General features: G+C 40.9%; 1 protein-coding gene across 1 annotated transcript in view; it reads left to right on the top strand.

The window, feature by feature from the left end:
* The window catches only part of EPS15 (epidermal growth factor receptor pathway substrate 15), a 115,624-nt gene that overhangs the window by 5,912 nt on the left and 90,563 nt on the right, over positions 1 to 19,149 (top strand). The window contains exons 2-4 of the mRNA XM_015411963.1: positions 11,738 to 11,779; positions 16,821 to 16,910; positions 18,476 to 18,523. Of these exons, the coding sequence (XP_015267449.1) occupies positions 11,738 to 11,779; positions 16,821 to 16,910; positions 18,476 to 18,523 (180 nt within the window). The remainder of the gene's footprint in view (positions 1 to 11,737; positions 11,780 to 16,820; positions 16,911 to 18,475; positions 18,524 to 19,149) is intronic.

Here is a 19,149-nt window from a genome sequence, read left to right as displayed (position 1 = left end):
ATGTGATGGGGGCTGATGCCTTTCATGCATGTGTGGAAATCAGTCCTGTGTAACACATTTCAGTGCGGATGACATATGAAAACAGCCTTAATTTTGCGGATGGAAGATCCTGGTTACTTCCTTGGCGCTAATTAGGGTTGCTAATTTAACAGGAAGCCCAACCATGATGACTTATGCTGGTGTTATGTATTTGTTCTCTGTGCTCATCATCATCCTGTATTTCCTTTGCTCCAGTGCATTAATTGAGGGTTCTTAAAGCTGTGTTATGTGCTTTATAAGCAATTAGATGTCTGTAGTTGATTTCCTGAGCTGGAGAAAATTGTCTCTTGATACATTGCTACATATAAGCGTTGCACACATAGTGAAGTTCAAGGCTGTTGTTCTATGCAGTCAAACTTGGCAGTTTCTTTAAAGTTGACAGTTCTTTTAAAGTTGAATTAATTTCACATTACTGTGATTGTTTATAGAACTGGCAAGTAGAGTTTGTATCCTTGCTTAAGCATCCTAGAAGAAAGCCTGTATGGTGCAGTGATTAAAGTACTGAATGTTAGGGTTGATTCATGCAGTGCAAACCGACATGTAGGATGTGTGGCTGCAATAAGGGCTTTGGATGTGAAATATGTTGGAGTTCCCTATTGGGAACCTAATTCAGTTTTGGAGATGGGGCTTGAGCTCCTACACACACACACACACACACGGCTTTTTCATCCTGAAAATGCCCCTGGGAGCCACTGTTTGTCCTTGTGGGAAAACATACATGTACTGAGGGTTACTTGTAAGTATCACCAGTGAGGCTAATAGCATCTCCCAGGATGCTGTTTGGTCTGGAAAAAGGTGTATGTGGGAGGAGTTTGAGCCTCTTTTCCCTTTGGGCCATGGTCCTGATGAGGCCCTTGCATGCTTAGGAATTGAGTTCCCAGCACAGAACCCCAAGATAATATCTTTTGACAATCTAGGCAGACATTGTGACATGTGAGTTGGCCCTTAAAATGTGTCTAGATATGGAACCTGCACATTCCGACTCTTGGCCATGAAGCTTATTAAGGGTGAAAATAAACTTGCATTATAAATATTGTGAAAGCATTTTGAACATATACACTGTTTGTGAGACACTTTCTTTTAGGGAAGAAAGTGCGTGTTCAAACACCTTTTCCCACACTTTGAATGTAAGTCTCTCTCCATGTGAATTCCCCAGCCAGATGTACCTCACTGGATTTTTAAAAAGAGGTACTCTTGAGTTCCCTGGAATAGAGCAGGATACTAATGGCAACATTTGTCAGTTAATGCTGAGCCACAAACATAGTAGGTAGGAAACTATAAAATAGCCTTGGCGGTCACATATGAACTGAGAAAAGAGCCCTTGAAAACAGAATGGAACTAGGGAATGGTGCATCATAAGTGACTGACCTTGAAGCATTTATTAAGCAGGGTTTTCCAGTTTACGTGTGTGATAAGAAATGCTATTTAATCTGAAGTTAATGAAAATGCCTTATAGTGCCAAATAGACTCAGAGAACCAGTTTTGCACTGTCACTTTGTATCAGGACTGAAAACTATACAAAAGAGACTGAGATTTCTGGGATTCTAAGTATTTGCCCCAATACAAATTTGTCTCTTGAAGTGGCTTCACCTGATTAACTACGGAATATATAAGAATCCATCTGTAGTTAAAGCTGTAGTTCTGTTTAGACAGATCTAGTCCCCAGTATATATCTGTGCTCCCCAGGGCTCTCACATATGCACATAATCCATATACATTGGAACTTTCCCATGAATTTCCTTGTTGGGGGCATGAAATTACTCTTGTGGAACACTGTCACATTGAAGTAAGTGGGAGGGACTTGCCTGGAATTTTGTCCATCAGAAATCTCATGTGCATAGGCTGCTGGACCAGGATTCTTGTGCTGTGGGTTTTCGTTTATCTCACTCAAAGTAAATCTAATTAACATAAGATTATTATAATAATTGTGAAGTGTTAAGTCATTTCATGTTTCAGATACTTAGCAGCTGAACTGTTCAGATCTTGTTCCAGTTTGCATGTGTGTGTATGGACTGCTTAACTTTACAGTCACATGCAGTGGAGAATTAAATTTTGCATTTAGTATGCTTTTAGGGTACCATGTAACAGCACTCTAGCACTGAGAAAACAATCTTGCCATAGATGTTATCTAAAAGCCTAGTTATTAAATGTTTGAACATCTTATGAATATCTTTTATATTGAGAACATTCTATCCCTACTTTTAATTGATGTTGCCCAAATTATTTATATTGCTAGAAAGGTTTGGAGTTGAAATGACTAACACAGATGTTTCCCTTATACAGCAACAAGTTGTATATTACAAAGTAAAAAAGAAAAACAAACCAGGAGAAAAAGTGCCAATAGACATTTGTGTGCTTCAAACAGAATTCAAATGAGTGCCCATCATCTAAAATAAACATGACCCTATTTAGGCATACAAAGATTTTTTTTGGTTAGGCTGTGATCATATTGACCTAGCACATTAGGTGTTCCCAACAGCCTGCTATAACATCTGGTAAAGTCAACTGATTTTGACACTAATAAATAGCAGTGCAAGTTTAAACACTCTTTTAAGCTGGCACAGTGTAGTTCTAATTTTACATATAGAGTAGTATGCATGCACTATAACTCAAAGCAGAAGCTGTGCTATAAATAGTATGAATGGCCTGGGGAAAGCTTTGCAATAATCACGTCATTCTAAAAGTAATATGATTTCATGGTGGATCACAATTTTGACTTTATATGTAAGTGCAGGAAGGATGTTTGTATGTACTTGTCTATCTTAAATGTAGATTTTTAAAGAAATGTACTGCTTCTTGATACCATCTCTCATTTTTTCTTTTTAAAAAGCAAATTTCTAGTTTTTAAGACTGAATAGGCTTCAAAATTTTGTACAAGGCTTGTGAAAGACAGTAGAAAGGCTAAGAGGGATTTCCAGTAGTAAAGGGAGGGTAGGATTGGTGCTCTAGTGAGTAGTTGTAGGTTAAATTATGCAAAGCAAACAAATATATGCAAGCCAAGATAACTTGCATAACCTAAACAGGATGCAAAATTCACCCTGTTGGTGTGGATCTTATTTTTTAAACGCAGGGAACATACCAGTCTCTTTATACAAGCTAGTATGGAAATGAATGCAGTAGAGGTGGAACAATGTCATATAGGAAAGTTTGCAAGAAAGCCAGTAGGGTGTGTGGTTAGAGTGCCAGACAAGGATTGGAGAGATCTAGGTTTGAATCTTTACTCTGACATGAAAGTTCTCTGGGTGACTTTGGGCCAGTTGTTCTCTCTCAGTTTAAACCACCTTTCAGGCTTGTGAGGATAAAATGGAGGGGGAGAATGATGTAACAAGCTGCTTTGGTCCCGATTGGAGAGAGAAGTGGAGTATAAACGTCACAAGACCAGATTTCTAAGCAATTCCAGAGGGATAGCTGTGTTAGTCTCTTGACACAGAAAAAATAAACAGTAGTTTACTGGTACTTTAAAGGCAAACAAGCTCTAGTCCATGAACATTTATGCTGGAATAGAATTTTATTTCTTTAGACGTAATATAGTGGGTTGTTCACTAGGCCTCATTTATATATGAAGAAAGGAAAAATAAACAGTAGGGCTGTTTCTCACAAGGTAGTTTAGGAGAGAGGTATTGTGAGGAAGTAGGCCACTGCTAGTAGTGCACTGAAAAGACCGTCCAAAGTGTTGCATATCTGCCTCCTCAGATGAGGTCACCAGAGGGTGTACTGAGTTCACCCTCATTCCCTGCAACTGCATCAGACTGAGAGGAGAGGGGGTTGAATCTTCACCCTGATTCCTCCTGCTGGGATTCTCCCTTCAGTCTCCTGCCCTTCTCTCTGAGCTAGCTATGTGGAGAGAGGAATAGCCCCATCCATGTTCTCCTTGGCTCTGTTCTGGAGGAGTTTAAATAATTCATCGAAGTCTCTGAAAGTCCCTCCCCTGTCCTCTGCTTCATGGGGAACTGTTCAGTAACAGGAAAAGGTTTGTGAGTGATCTGCACCCCCTTGTGGCTGACTGTGCTCTGGTCTCCTCTCTGTCTTGCCCCCATCGGACCACCATTGGGCTGTGGAGTCTTAGCTTTGATTTCTGGCCTTCCAGGGTTTAAAGCCATGCCATTACCAGCCTTACATGTATTGCCCTGAGGATGTCCAGCCCCAAAGTCGCACTGACCACAGGCCTTTCCTCAGGAGCCATAGGCAAGCCATGTTTCCTCTTATCGTCCCTACTGAAGGGCAGTCCCCCCACCCTCCTGCCCCACTTTTGCAGTGGTTGTGGGACTGGTGTCAGACCCTTCATATGGCTTTGGACGGATATATTGTATGGTGGTGAACATTCTGTTTTGCTACATCAAGATATTTCTAAAGGATGGTATTAAACCAAATTCTCACATGCCTGTTCCTTCTGACTTCCTTTTTTGTATGAATTTGAAGACTGGATTAACTGTTGTAGTAAACCTTCCTGTTGCACATGATCCACTGAGAGCACCACAACTCTCTTTACTAATAAGCCTCCAAGAAGAAATATTGGTTTGCATAAATAATTCAGTTCTTAGCCCCTTTTGCAATGTCAAGTTTTTAATGAGGTAACAGTTGCAAATATATTGGTGTGTATAACAGTGTACTGCATGCCTGGTTTATTAAAGCCGGCCTGGACAGAGAGTTAGAACTGGTAGACAATTTCAAAGTCTCTTACTCAAGATAAACATTTGTTTTGGGGTACATTTTTATCCTGTGGCATGGATGATGAATCTGGTCGAAGTGGAATGTAAACCACAGGATCATTTTGTACAAGTAACTACAAAGCTCTTGGTCATGCTCCTGGATTAGTGATTTATAGACCATTTTAAATCCTTGAACATGAAGATATTTCTTTGCCAGATTTTCCTTTCTGTGTGCTATGAAACGGTCTATTCTTAAGTGTTTTCTATATATTTTGAAGTCTTACTGTTGAACTGGAACAGGGACCCTGACAACCATTCATAGGTAAAGAGGCAGTATCCCACTTTAGGAAGAAGTCCCATTAGGCTGGAGAAAGGCTTCAGACCTTGTTAAGTGAAGTGGGATATGAGTACCTAGTGGAGAAAGGGGCATTTGTGTAAACCAGAACAGATAAATGAGCATGCTGTCTTGGTTCACGTACACTTGTATTAGAGGACAAGGGACTGAATGGATCCTGAAGTGTGTGGGTGACACGGGTATTGAGCTTGATTTCATAAATCTTATCAACATTCAAAACCTCTGGGGCCTAAAACAGCTAATGTCTAATGCCTTAATTAGGACATGCATTTGTGTTCCACAGCAAACTGAAAGGAGTCACAGTATTAGCTTATACTTGTAAATAGTTATTGCTTTGACTTTAACATTTGATTCATAGAATATTTTCTTCATCTGAAAATGTTAGTATAAGACTTCAAAATTCCAGCTGTTCTGTCTGTATTGGAAGACAGTATGCCTTGTAGGGTCTGTTGGAAGAAGAATTTAGATGTCTTTGCAAGCTTCCCATTGTACAGAAAATGTTATTTGCATTTCTTAATCAGGTGCTAAACTGGAAATGCTAGTTCAGGTAGCTTGCATGTTTACTGAATCGAGAGACTGCTTTGCTCTTAATGTTATGAAGCTGCAGGATATGAACCAGCATCTGTTTCCTATTCAAGAGTAAATTTGGTTGTAGTAATGTTTTGCTCACAAAATGATGACATTACTCTAGTTGACTCAAGATCAGTAATTCCTTGGAGAAGAGACACAGATTAGTGAATTTAGATTTACGATGGCTCAGCAGTGGTTTAGCAAAACCGTTCTCCCTTCAAACTATGTGTCAGTCTAAGCAACACTTAGTATATGTGAATGGTGATTGGTTGTTATAAAATGAACTTTATAATGATTGTACAGCATTGTATATGGAGGCTCCCAAAAGCTAATGTTGTAAGCAATTCATAAGAAACAAGCATGGGTGAGGGGGACTGTTTTACCACAAGGTTGTAGGAACTAAAGATAATCAAGCTGAGATTGATTCCAATGCATCTTTTAGTGAATTAATGTTTTTCTCAGATTTAAGCATGCGACAAGCAGATAACAAGGCGCTAAGGTATATCTAACATTTAAATGAACACTTTGGGGAGTGTTTACTGGATTGCCATTTGTTAATGTTGGCCCAGTTTAATGAACATGGCAAATATGTGTATCATTTCTCCAGTGTCTTCTGGCAGATACCTTGACATTGCTTCTGTTTACTCCATCTTCAAAAACTCTTTTAGTTTGATGTCCTTCAGACAACATGCCATCTCAGTTATGGCCCCTCTCTGTCTCCTGTATGGTGTACACAAAGCTTTAGGTATATGAATTGTTGGTCTGAGAGTGCTTAGGTTATGGGTTATAGCTATTAGAGTGTAGTTCTGATTGTTGGTAACTGGAATACATAACAGTTCATTATTGAAGGCACAAATGAGATGGTCATCAGAGTACTGAAATAAAGAATATGATAATATGTACAATTGGAATGGCTGCCTGGATCTCTAGACAGAAAGGACATCAGACCTGTAAATGGCAGCAGTTAACGTCAAGAGACTAGGCCTTTTTGGTAGTCTCTTGTCAAATATCTAAACAATGGTTCAAGCTGAGGCCTGGAAAAAATATGGAAGCTTTCAGCTTTCTGAGAAACCAAGGTTGAGCTGACTATGGCCTTAGAGAGAGAGATAAGGAGGATGGGAGGTTTTCACAGGTGCCAGATCATGGGGCCTAGCAGTTTCAAAGCCAATGGTTGGTCCAGTTACATCATTGGCCGTAGTTCATGCCAATGCAGGTCATGAGGCATAAAGGAAAAATCTTGCCCACTGTCTGAATCACAGCTAGCTTTGGGACACCTTGATTCTGGTAGGCAAGGTTGGGTGGACACCTTTTTCACTTGGGTTTTGTAACTGTCTTGGATGCAGTCTTGTCAAGGTAACATCTGGAATGGGATCAAATGCTTGTAAAAGTCCTTAGATTAGTTATTTAGCTTTCTTTTGTTCTTACCATTCACTGCTCTTTTATTGTATATTCTTGCACAGTCTTTTAATAAATCACTTTAATTATACTTTGTGGTGTTCTTGAACTCTGGGTCTTCAGTCTGTATCTACTACTTTACCCCCATTGGTTACAGCTACTAAAGTAACTATTTTCTGGAACTCATCTTGGATGTGCAACCTAGCAAGGTTGACCTTTTGTTCTTGGACCAGGGAGGGCTAGAAGCTTGGTCCCTTAGTTTTATTTTATTTATTTTATTATTGCATTTCTATCCCACCCTCCCGGCGAACGGGCTCAGGGCGGCTCACAAACAGGGGCACCATGTGCCAAATATAAAACATTAAAAACAGAATAAAACAACCATATTTAACAGTAATAAAGTGCTCAATGGTTTTACCCATTCAATTGAATAAGATGATGGCCTATAGATGTTACCCAAGGGCCCACTTCAGTGGTACCGATCCATCGCAGTACTGTGGCCAGAGCTTTATAATGGGCCATCCCATTACCCCGTTGTTACCACAAGATAGTTGGTGGCGGTGGTAGTGGCGGCTTCTAATTAAAAGCCTGATGGAAGAGCTCTGTCTTGCAGGCCCTGCGGAACTGTGAGAGGTCCCGCAGGGCCCTGATCTCCTCCGGGAGCTCATTCCACCAGGTAGGAGCCGCCACTGGAAAGGCCCTGGCCCTGGTTGCCACAAGCCTGGCCTCCCTGGGGCCCGGGATCAGTTAAGCAATGTTGGGCCCCCAACCGTAGTGCTCTCTGGGGTATGTGTGGGGAAAGGCAGTCCCTTAGGCACGTCGGACCCTGGCCATATAGGGCTTTAAAGGTAAGTACCAGCACCTTGAAGCGGATTCGGAAAGCTATTGGCAGCCAGTGCAGCACTTTCAGCACAGGCCGGATGTGTTCCCATCTAGGGAGACCCATCAGAAGCCTGGCCACAGCATTCTGCACTAACTGCAGCTTCCGAATTTGCGACAAAGGCAGCCCCATGTAGAAAGTGTTACAGTAGTCTAATCTCGAGGTGACCATCGCATGGATCACTGTAGCCAGGTTGTCACGGTTGAGGAAGAGTACCAACTGCCGAATCAACTGAAGGTGGTAAAAGGCCGAACCGGCAGCGGCTGCTACCTGGGCCTTAATCGTTAGGGAGGAATCCAGGAGCACTCCCAAGCTCCTAACTTCCGGCGCTGGCACCAAAGGTGCCCCATTGAAGATCAGGAGAGGGAACCCCGTCCCCAGACCACCCCGACTCAGGCACAGGACCTCCGTCTTCTCTGGGTTTAGTTTCAGCCGGCTCAGTCTAAACCAACCAGCCACGGCTTGCAATGCCCGGTTCAGGTCTTCTGGACTGGAGTCCGACCGGCCGCCCAACATCAGATAGAGCTGGGTGTCATCTGCGTATTGATGACACCCCAGCCCATACCTCCAAGCAATCTGGGCAAGGGGGTGCATATAGATGTTAAACAACATTGGGGAGAGCACACCCCCTGAGGCACGCCGCATTCAAGCGGATGCCTCCGGAACTGCTGTTCCCCTAGTGCCACCCTCTGTCCCCGACCCTGGAGAAAAGAGGCAAACAACTGAAGGGCAAGCCCCTGTATCCCCGCGTCGGCGAGGCGACGGGTCAGCAGCTGATGGTCGACCGTATCAAATGCGGACGACAGATCTAATAACAGCAGCGCTGCCACACCGCCTCGATCCAGATGCCTCCAGAGGTCGTCGGTAAGGGCCACCAGCACTGTCTCCGTCTCATGCCCTGGGCGAAAGCCAGACTGGAAGGGGTCTAAGGTGGAAGCGTCATCCAGGAAGCCCTGTAACTATATCGCCATCACTCTCTCCATTAATTTGCCCAGATAGGGCAAATTGGAAACCGGCCGATAGCTGGCCAATTCGGCAGGATCCAGTGATGGTTTTTTCAAGAGGGGGTGGACCATCGCTTCCTTGAGTGCCCCCGGGAACCGCCCCTCAGAGAGTCTCTGGCTGTCTGGGTAGTTAAGGGGACTAGTGGCAGTGATACCCTGGGGGTGTGAGGATTCATACCTCAGCCCTTTTGTCTGTTTGTCTTGCCCCATCCATCACCCTTAACCAGGGCCTTGGCCTTAATGTCCTTTGACAGTTAATATATTTGCTAAACATGAAAATCCTTTTAATGTTGTGCTTTGACTAGAGCAAATAACATGTTAAGATAGACTATCATGTCTCAGATTTGTTGCTGTTTTGCCATCGAGTCACAGCTGACTCATGGCAACCCCATGGGGTTTTCAAGGCAAGAGACGTTCAGAGGTGGTTTGCCATTGCCTGGTTCTGCGCATTCCTTGGAGGTCTCCCTTTCAAATACTGACCAGGGCCAACTGTGCTTAGCTTCCAAGATCTGATGAGATCGGGCTAGGCTGGGCTATCCAGGTCAGGGCATGTCTCAGATAAACTGTATAAAATACTTAAGATTTGTTGTATATTGGAGATTACTTAAAGGTGTATACAAGTTCTTTCTTTCCCGTGAAACACAAATAGCTACTTGCTAGGTCAGTATTCTCCACATGTAGCTTTCCCACTGTGCTTCTTTGTCTGGCTCACTGAAGCCAGACACACAGTATCCAGCTGACTGAAGAAAGGACTGATGTACCAGTCTACCAAGAGCCATCGGAATGAATATGAAATAGAGGGGAAAAAGAGGCCAAATAGCAAGCTTGCATTTCTTGGCTGAGCATGATGCCTGTTTTACCTTAATTCTTTGCCGGACCAGTAATTAATCTAGACTAAGGCTACATTCATGATAACTGGTTGTTTCAGAGTGAGAAATTGAACCTTGAATGTAACTTTAGCAAATTCAGGAAATTCTGTTGTAACAAAAACAATTTGGATGCATGGATTCTATTGCAAGGCATTTTGTAGATATAACAGCTCACATATCCAGTCCGACTTAAATGCCACTTTGCTACCTCTGCTCCTGAGGTCCCTTTGGTGGTGGTTGGTCACTATTGCTAGGAGCCATTTAAATTGGTTTCATCTGAGAATGCAGAAAAAATACTTGGAGAGGTCTTGACCCTTGCCCTCATGGCTAGTCATATCTAGTTATGGCAGGTTGACTGTATCTATCTCAAAGCATTGTCTGCCAGCCACTTTGAATGAAGCCCCTGTTAGGTTCCTTTTTCAGAAGCCATTGCTGGATCCTGCTGACATGATAGGCCTAAATCTGACTGAGGAAAGATAATGGCTCTTGGGTGAAGCAGGGTCTCTTGATCCATTTCTGTTTGGCTTTCAGCTGGGTTTGCTGTTAGAAATTGCCTTGATCATCCTGGTAGATGATCACAACATTGAGAAAAGAATAAGAGGAACATAACTGTATTGATTCCTCGGACATATTAGTAGTTCTTCAGCACTGTTGTCCAGGGTACACTTCTGGATCACCACATAGAATTGGGGACTTATGACACTGCTTTGCAGTGATTCCACTGCTTTCTGAGAGATAGGTTCTAGATGATGATTCTGGAAGACTGCTTGTGAAAGGTTCCTCAGGGTTGAATTTTGTATCTCTAGCAGAGTAAACAGATAGATTCAAGAGTATTCCTTGGGAGCAGAAAGTATGTCTGTGTGGAATCTAGACTTTAGAATCTGTTGCAGACTGTTTTTGTCTTCTTGTATGATTTATGCTAAGTTAAGAGTTAATATGATAGTACCTCTCACGGCCACATTTCCTGATGGCTCAACTGATCAAGCATGTTTTAAATTTTCTTTCGAGGAATTATAAGACTGCAGAAATCGCAGTAAAATTTATCTCAAAGGCATTAAAACTTTGATGAAATACTGAAGCCATCCTGGTATATTGAATCTTTGTGTAGTTGTTTTATTATCTGTGGATATTTTATAATATTATTGTATTATTAAGTTTATCTTTGGAGGGCCCTAATTTATATTTTATTGTCTGTACTGTGGAGTAATTTAACTTGTACATTAGGTGAACAACTGGAAAAGTCTAACAAGCCACTGTGCTTTTTATTGAGAATAACGGAGAATTTTGTGTCTCATGTTTTTAAATATCTGACAGTTACATGTAGAGTATCGGTTATTTTAGTGTATCAGGTGTACTCTGAAACTCTTCTTTTGAAAACAGGGTATGAATGTAAATATTTACAAATATATGGTGGCGTATTTCTTATGGAGAAGATCTTCTACTGTGCTTCTGAAGAAGTGAATTCTTGTCAGTTAGAAAGAATTCATGTCGCTATATATCTGTCAGTCTGCCACAACATTCTTCATTGTAGCTATAGTCCCTCATAAACCTACCTAACTACTACAGTCATCTTTGGAGGCCCGCCTTCAGGTGCACCTGCCTTCTGAGATTAGACAGGTAGCAATGCAGGAGAGGGCCTTCTCAGTAGTGTCACCAAAACTCTGCAATTCTCTCCCAAGGGAGATTTGTCTGTCCCGTTCTGTTGCATCTTATACCATTGGGTGAAGACTTTTTTACTTTGTTTGACATTGTCTCAGTGATCCTCTGAACATGAATCTCTATTTCCATCTTGAAATGTAATTATTTATGTTTTTAGGGGTTTTTTTTGTAATAAGTATATATCTGGGGGGGATTAGACTTTGACATTGAGAAACAAACCAATTTGTTTTGCTAAAGAAAGATTTTAATGATACTGAGCTATGTGCAAGCTGAAGTTTTAGAAAGCATTTATTTTGCATTTTAACTTTTTTCTGTAGCTGTCGAGTGCAAATCCTGTATACGAGAAATACTATCGACAGGTAAGTGTGATTACATCCTGTGTTCTTATTTCTTTCTAGAATTATATACTTCTCTTGGGTTATGCCTTTCTAGAATTGTATACTTTTCTGTGGTTATAAGTATATTATGTTACATTATGTTAAACAGGAAAAGAAAATGGTCCCTGTGTTTTTGTCTTAGATAAACAGTTTGATGTACAGTTAATTCATGGGATATTATTTTACCAGCTTTATAATACAGTGGGCTCCATTTATGCCATGCATGTTTTAGACAAATAATTATTTATACCCATACAAATTGGCAACTGTTGATCACAAATGACAGTCACAGAACTACGTAACTGCTTTATATTGTTCCCCACTTGTGCCAGATAATAATGGACCCACTTCGTTATAAGAAGAATACAGTAAGCTGTATTATAATGACTCCTTGTTGGAATAAACTATCATATCTTTCATAAATCTGGTACAATTCGGATAGCTTGAAGCATTCTTTTATCAATTTAGTGGAACTACATATGCTTTATATGTCCTGTGTTGGACAATTTTTGAAAATTTAAAGAATTAAAAATAAAAGACTGTGGTCGTGAGTATTGTGGTGGCCCCCAGTAATGATATATCTCATTTTGTTCCAACGGCAGTGGCTGCCTCTTTGCTTCTGGGTACAGGCAAAGTATATATCTGGGGGTGTTTAGCAGTTTCTGTGTTCGGCGTAAAGGAATTACTGCTTGTAGGTCATTTTATTGAAAATTCAACGCACCAGGTACTTACTCGTTGAGTTGGTGGAATAGGAGTATCTTTCAATTAAGCTATGAAGACATGTGAGTTTGGGCAGTATTTCTGTAGACTGTGGTTTTCAGTCTTCCTGATATTTAAATGCAGAAATATTTGGCTTCTGATTGAAGTCACTCATATTCTCAAATACTAGTTATGTTGAAGCAGGAGCTATCATACTCTCCCTTTAAGTTAAAATGACCAAACTTTGTCAACTATTGCACTTTGGTCACATTATGAGAAGACAAGAGTCACTGAGAAAGACAGTAATGCTAGGAAAAAGACAATAGTGCTAGGAAAAGTTGAAGACATCAGGAGAAGAGGAAGACCCAACATGAGATGGATTGACTCAATCAAGGAAGTCACAACCCACAATGTGCAAGACCTGAGCAAGGCTGTTAATGATAGGGCATTTTGGAGGTAATTAATTCATAGGGTCCCCATAAGTTGGAAGCGAGTTGATTGCACTTAATACACACACACACACACACACACACACACACACACACACGAACTAGATCCACTAGTAATTAATAGGAAAGTTTTATTCCAAACAAAGGTCTCTCTTCATGGAACATAAATGCTTTTTTGCAGCAGAATTTGGATAATTGAACAGCCGTTAAAAAATTCAGACTGCTGTCTGTATGCTTCATGCACTAAACTAAAGTACAGTAACTTAAAGAATTTGCATTCTGGGGATATTTCTGATAGAAACATCTTTAAAACTACTTATTTATCCTGAGAGATTACATAATTGCATATTTTGGAGTATCTTTGGAAAATGTTAGTGATTGTGAAGATAAAGATAATAAATACAAATTAACTTGTAAGTAATCCTACAGAAGCTAACAAGACTATTTGCCAGTAACTGGTTTCAAGATAGGTGCTGATCTATGTAAATTTCCTGGCTGGTAGTGTTTTGTGTATAGCTTATTCTTTTATGTATATGTGTTAGCGTAATTTCACTGTAGTAGGACATTTTGTATATGGAAGTGCTCTTTTCATGCTCTTTTTAGCCCTGCACTTCACGTACACAATATTGAAAGTGTGCTAATTTGCCCAGTCCCCAAACTGACAAAGCAGCATGCAATAGAGAACAGTGAGCCAGAAAGCATTCTTGGTTGCAGCATCTCATGTCATCAACTGTGAAACCCCATTTATCTGCCCTCAATTTTTCTCCTTTACCAGAAACACTAGTTTTTGTGAATTATTTAGTGGAGCCACCTCTGAATGCTAGAGAGTTAATTCCAAGGCAGAGAAGCCTCTTGGGAAAATCTTATCTATCCTTGAAATGGAAGGTCTATAGCTTTAAACAGTAACGTTTGCAGAGTCAGAGATGTGACTGCTGGTGGTCCTGCAGAACGATTGATCAGACCAAGAACAATAACAGATAATGGGTTTTACAAACAAGGACCTGCAAGACTAGAGGGGAACATCTATTTCTCCTTCCCCCACTATTTTTCATTCTCTTCCCTAAAAGCTCCCCTAACCTGTCCATGTTCCTGCTTCCGTCCCTCTTTCCCACACAGGAGGTAACCTGTCTTCATCTGCCCCCGTGTCTTCAGCTTTCTCTCCTTCCTTCTCCCTGGCAATCTCAAGGAAACTGTGTCCCAGTTGTGCAGTGCCAGCTACTGAGCCAGGCCCAGTTTCACAGCGGGAAACCTGAGAGGACTTGCATTGGGTGCCTTATTTTCCCCAGTATCTCTTTTCCACTATTTCCTCATGCCAGAAGAGAAACCCAAAACTTTCCCACCCACCCACCAGCCTGCTTTTTACCTACCCTCAATCTTCATCTGTATTTATTTCATTTATACCCTACCTTTCTCCATATGACCCAAAGTAACTTACCTCATTCTCCTGTAATCCATTTTTTCCTCACAAAAGCCCCATGAGGTAGGTTAGGCTAGAATGTATGACTGGCCCAAGGTCACCTAGAGACCTTCCAAGGCAAACTGGTGATTCAAACCTGAAACGCTAACCAGTATACCACACTGGCTTTAGTATGGTGGCTGCTGTTGAGTAGTAGCAAGCAGCCAGCCCTGTTTGAGTCATGCAAGTTAGGTGGTATCCGGTTACCCAGAGGTTGCTGCTAGGCCTGGCCCCAGTAAGTCCTCCCTCAAAGGCCAAAATGGCCCTGCCCCCTCCCCGTGCCTTTTACAGACTGAAACAAAGGCTGGAAGGCTGGCAGTACTGTGCTAGTTGCATAGGAACAGTCACTGAGGGCATTCATTTCTTCAAGTTACAGGTGCTGCTGCTATTATTGGGGGAGTGGCCCCCAATTGTGTTTTTTTCCCCTTTATTTCAGATTTTTTTTGCAAACATGATTTTCAGGTTTGTTGAAATATGTCTCCAGATTTAAATGTTACAGAGTTGGCCATGTTGAGAATTGGATATATTAATTTAAAATAAGGAATTACAAAATTCCTTTTAACATACAAGTGAAAGGGGCTATAACCAGTCAAGTCGCTTTTAGAACAAAACAAGAGAGCAGGTGAAAAGCAAGCAGAATAGTGCCAAAAACCCTAATGTCTTTCTAGACACTGACTGAGTTCGTTGTCTTCAAGTTGGAGAAGAAGGAAGAAGTCCAGCTCCTCCCAAACCAAAAATAAAACTTAATTACATGGTGGATCTGCTAGCCCAGCTGAGTGAAGTACCTAAAGGTTGCTAAAAGTAGTCCAGGAGCTTCTTTGGAGAGGGGAAGGTACAGGAAAGTGGGAAACTTAAGTAAAAAGAAAGAAAGAAAATCAACAAATCTAATGGTTCCATATTTCAGTATGTTTTTGGCATGACATAGCAACTGTTTCTAAATTACTTTGATTTAATGCTATAATGAAGGCTTGGTTAAGGTAGGGCTTCACACCAGAAACAAATTGCTAGGGTTCAGTTGTGGAGTATGAAATAGTACTAAACGGCAGCATATCTTCATGGTGTCACTGCCTTGTCTTCAGCAAAGGATGGGATGTTGACCAGTATGTGTATAGGTATACAACACCTCTGCATTTCCCAGCTTTAAGGGTAAATATCATACTTGGAACTGTACCCAGAAGCAAAGAGGCAGCCATTGCCGTTGGAACAAAATGAGATTAAAAGGATGCCTCAGTATGACCCTGCAACAAGACAGGCTGCTGTATTTGAATCAACTATAGAGCTGGATCTTGCAGATTTGTTCCATTGGCAGTGGCTTTTTCCTCTGACACAAGGAACCATCCTCTAATGTAAGGAGAGCCTCAGAATCCAACTCATAGCTTTCAGCTGTCTTCATAAATAGCCCTAGATTGTTGTTACGATCCAAATTGGAGGTTACCAAAGTATGGATGATTGAGGCCAAATTCTCATGTGAGGGGAACAGGAATAGTTGTAGCCAGTTCTCGCTCTAAGTTGGTGAAACTGATGCCCCCTGAGTATTGTAACAAAGCACATCAAGAACCATCCCTACATGGTGAATCTAATCCTTCAGCTTTGTTCAACTTAGCTTTGTTCAAAAAAGTTGAAATTATCACCACACCATTTTCTGTCCCTTTGGGAAATTGGTAGGGGAGAGGAGTTTCTGGCTGACAGTTACAAAGACCATGCAGAAGGCTTCAAGGGTCCATGGCTGCCTATTGTAATAAACATTCCACAGATTGAGACAGATAGCATGACATGGTTGATACAAATAAGATCGGGTTTGGATAAGAAAACCTACCAAATAAATGTTCAGGTGATGGTTTGTCTGCTCCTCATTCTCCTCCTAACAGGGAAAGTGCAACACCGCACTCTTGGCTGCCAGTCCCATGGCATACTTTGTCTTTTGACCTGAACAAGAGACAACAGTGAGAGGGCTCATAGCAGCTGCTGGGAAAATACTGTGCTTTGGTGGCAATCAGTCCTCCTTCTTCATTATTGTGTGGTTCCCCCCCCCCCCAGCACTAGAATAGCGAATGCTGCTAGTGTGTTTCCCAGTATGGATATATAGCACATATGTATGGTAGCAGTAAGATGAGCAGGTACATTTTTTTTATCTCCTTGCTGTTCTGCCAGGACACTTGAGTATTCACATTTCAGAGAGATCCTATTTCTACAGTATTGGGGATTCCTCACCCTAGGTCTCTTATGACTTTTGAAGCTCGCCTATGAAAAGAAGCAACCCTTGCAGATAAAAAATGTGTGGTGATGTTACACATGCAAGTTTAAGCTAAGCAAGCCCTAGTGGTTCAGAAAGTAATATAAGTTGCAATATACTATTTTGTAAGGCTTCCGATATACAGGTTTCATTATGTCAGAATACGAACCGTCTCTCTTTTGGCAGGTTGATCCAGGTAACACTGGAAGAGTTTTAGCTTCTGATGCAGCTGTGTTTCTGAAAAAATCAGGGCTGACAGACTTGATTCTTGGGAAGGTAGTATGATTTTTTTTCCAATAGGGGAGATTGTTATTCTGTCTTGACTTTGATAAAATCATGTACCAGAACTAAAATGCTGTCCCCTATAGTGCTTTATATGTTGCTTTTTGGGTTTTTTTAGCATTTTTATTGATTTTTATTTTTACAACATGTATTACTCGTTAGTTATATACAGTATCATTCAACAACCTCTAATAAACAAGAAAGAAAAGTTAACCATAAGCACAAAACTTATTAATAAAATACAAAATCTCTATATTTCTGAGGTAGTGTGTATAATCGGGGTTGACAAGCGGTAATATATTCAAAAAACACAAACCATATTTCCAAAAAATTATTAACACCTTTTGGATTGTCAAAAGCTATTAATTGCATAGCAATTTTATCTGAAACAAACAAATCCCACAGTTTAGTTCTCCACTGTGATCGTTGTATTTACAATCCTTAAGCTTCATGGTATCTACAGTAGTAATTTTCTTGACAAGTCATGATTGTAGTTTAAGGCTTTAAATAGAGTGAATCACAAAATGGGCATTTATGGGAACATTTAGTAGCCATACCTCAACCTTATTAGGTATGATTAAGACCACCAGAATAGGCTGTGAAGTGCCTTTTACTCTGTGTTGAGTTGAGGTCTGTGTGTTTATTATCTCTCAGAACTGAACAGTGGCTTCAGCTGATTGCAGCTCTGGCTTGTGTTTTCAGATGAGTCAACTGTCAGAATCCCACAGCAATCAGTCTCAACAACGCTCCTTTAGAAGGATCAAGTTTATTGAGTACAGTAAAGGCAGGTCATCTGTGCATACGTTCAGTGTTAGATCTAACTCCGCAGGTGGGAAAGGGGAAAGATATACAGGATTCAAAGTGGGGTCCCCTGATGGACTCGGGCCAATCAGAGGGTGAACTGCAGTGCGCCTAAACCAATGGGCTCATATTCCCAGCAAAGCCAGAGAAGCAAGGCATCAAGGTCATGAGCTCAGCGAAGAGATAAGACGCAGCGAAAGAAGTTAAATTTAACATTCCAGTACTTGAAGATGTGCACCCAACAGCCTCCTACCTCCCCCCACTTACAATGGCAGTGTAGCTGATATCAACTCACAATGAAATCCTTTGTCTGGTTTTGGAAAAAGATGTCTATGCCATGATCTGTGAACCTGGCTCTTAAAGAGAGGACAGGAGCTTACAGTGCCATCCTAAGCAGAGTTAGAAGGGTGTAACTGTCATTAGGATCATGGTCTTGTTGCCCAAAATGCACAGTGAAAAGTGACATGTATGATGAATGTATGTATTTTGTGTAGGCAGGATATGTCATCTTTTTTTTAAACTCCATTCATATTGTTGAGCCGTGAGAGCTGCAACATTGTTATATGCTATTCAGCTAATACTAAAAGCTTGTGTTGATATGTAATCTGGTCTATTGTACTTGACAGAATTCTTGCTAATCTACTAATGGTTACATGGTTGGTAATATTTTCTGGCACTTTATTGCAGGGCAAAAACATTTCTGACATAACTGCTTTGGCACTGTTTTTATATGCTGCTTTCATCTAACTGTGTTTTAGATTTGGGATCTGGCCGATACAGATGGAAAAGGTATTCTCAACAAACAGGTAAAAATGTGTTTGTCTCTATTACTAATTTAATTTGTAGCCTGTCTTTCTTACTGATATTCAATGTGGATTACAAAATATAAGAAGCAATGCAATCAAACAGCAAAGAACTCCAATAAACAATGCAATGCTACTAGTATTACAGAACTGAAGAACAATGCAAATGAAAAACTGTCTAACTGACATACCATAATGATGAAACAGAGTTACAAAGGTAGAGGACATTGCAGTAAAAGATGGAGTTGATATGATAAGTGCAATAAACATTACAATGGACTACAATACTATCCCTTATAGAAGTGACCTCCTGTGCTGTTCCGTTACAAAGTTGTTCTAATCACTTTGTAACAATAACTTCCTGAACATTTCTGTTTTGCACATTCATGTGATAGCTGGGGCAACGTAAAAGAACTTTGCTGATAGCTTACAGTTCGTCTGAATTTGCTGTCTGCTGCTACATTTTCATTTCTTTATTAGTGCTGAGCTCTTGTTTCATGTTTGCTAGCAAATGGGAGAAAGACTGTGAAGTCCATATTGACATGCACATTTGCTCCCTCTTGTTGTCCTTTCCATGCACATATGCAAGTTTAATGTATCTACCTCTGTGTTTTTTCCAAAGTTCCAAA

Source organism: Gekko japonicus, unplaced genomic scaffold, assembly GCF_001447785.1.
Source record: "Gekko japonicus isolate JY-2015 unplaced genomic scaffold, Gekko_japonicus_V1.1 scaffold664, whole genome shotgun sequence".
Lineage (NCBI taxonomy): Eukaryota > Metazoa > Chordata > Lepidosauria > Squamata > Gekkonidae > Gekko > Gekko japonicus.
The sequence above is the reverse complement of the archived record's forward strand: the minus strand, read 5'-3'. Positions and strand labels throughout refer to the sequence as shown.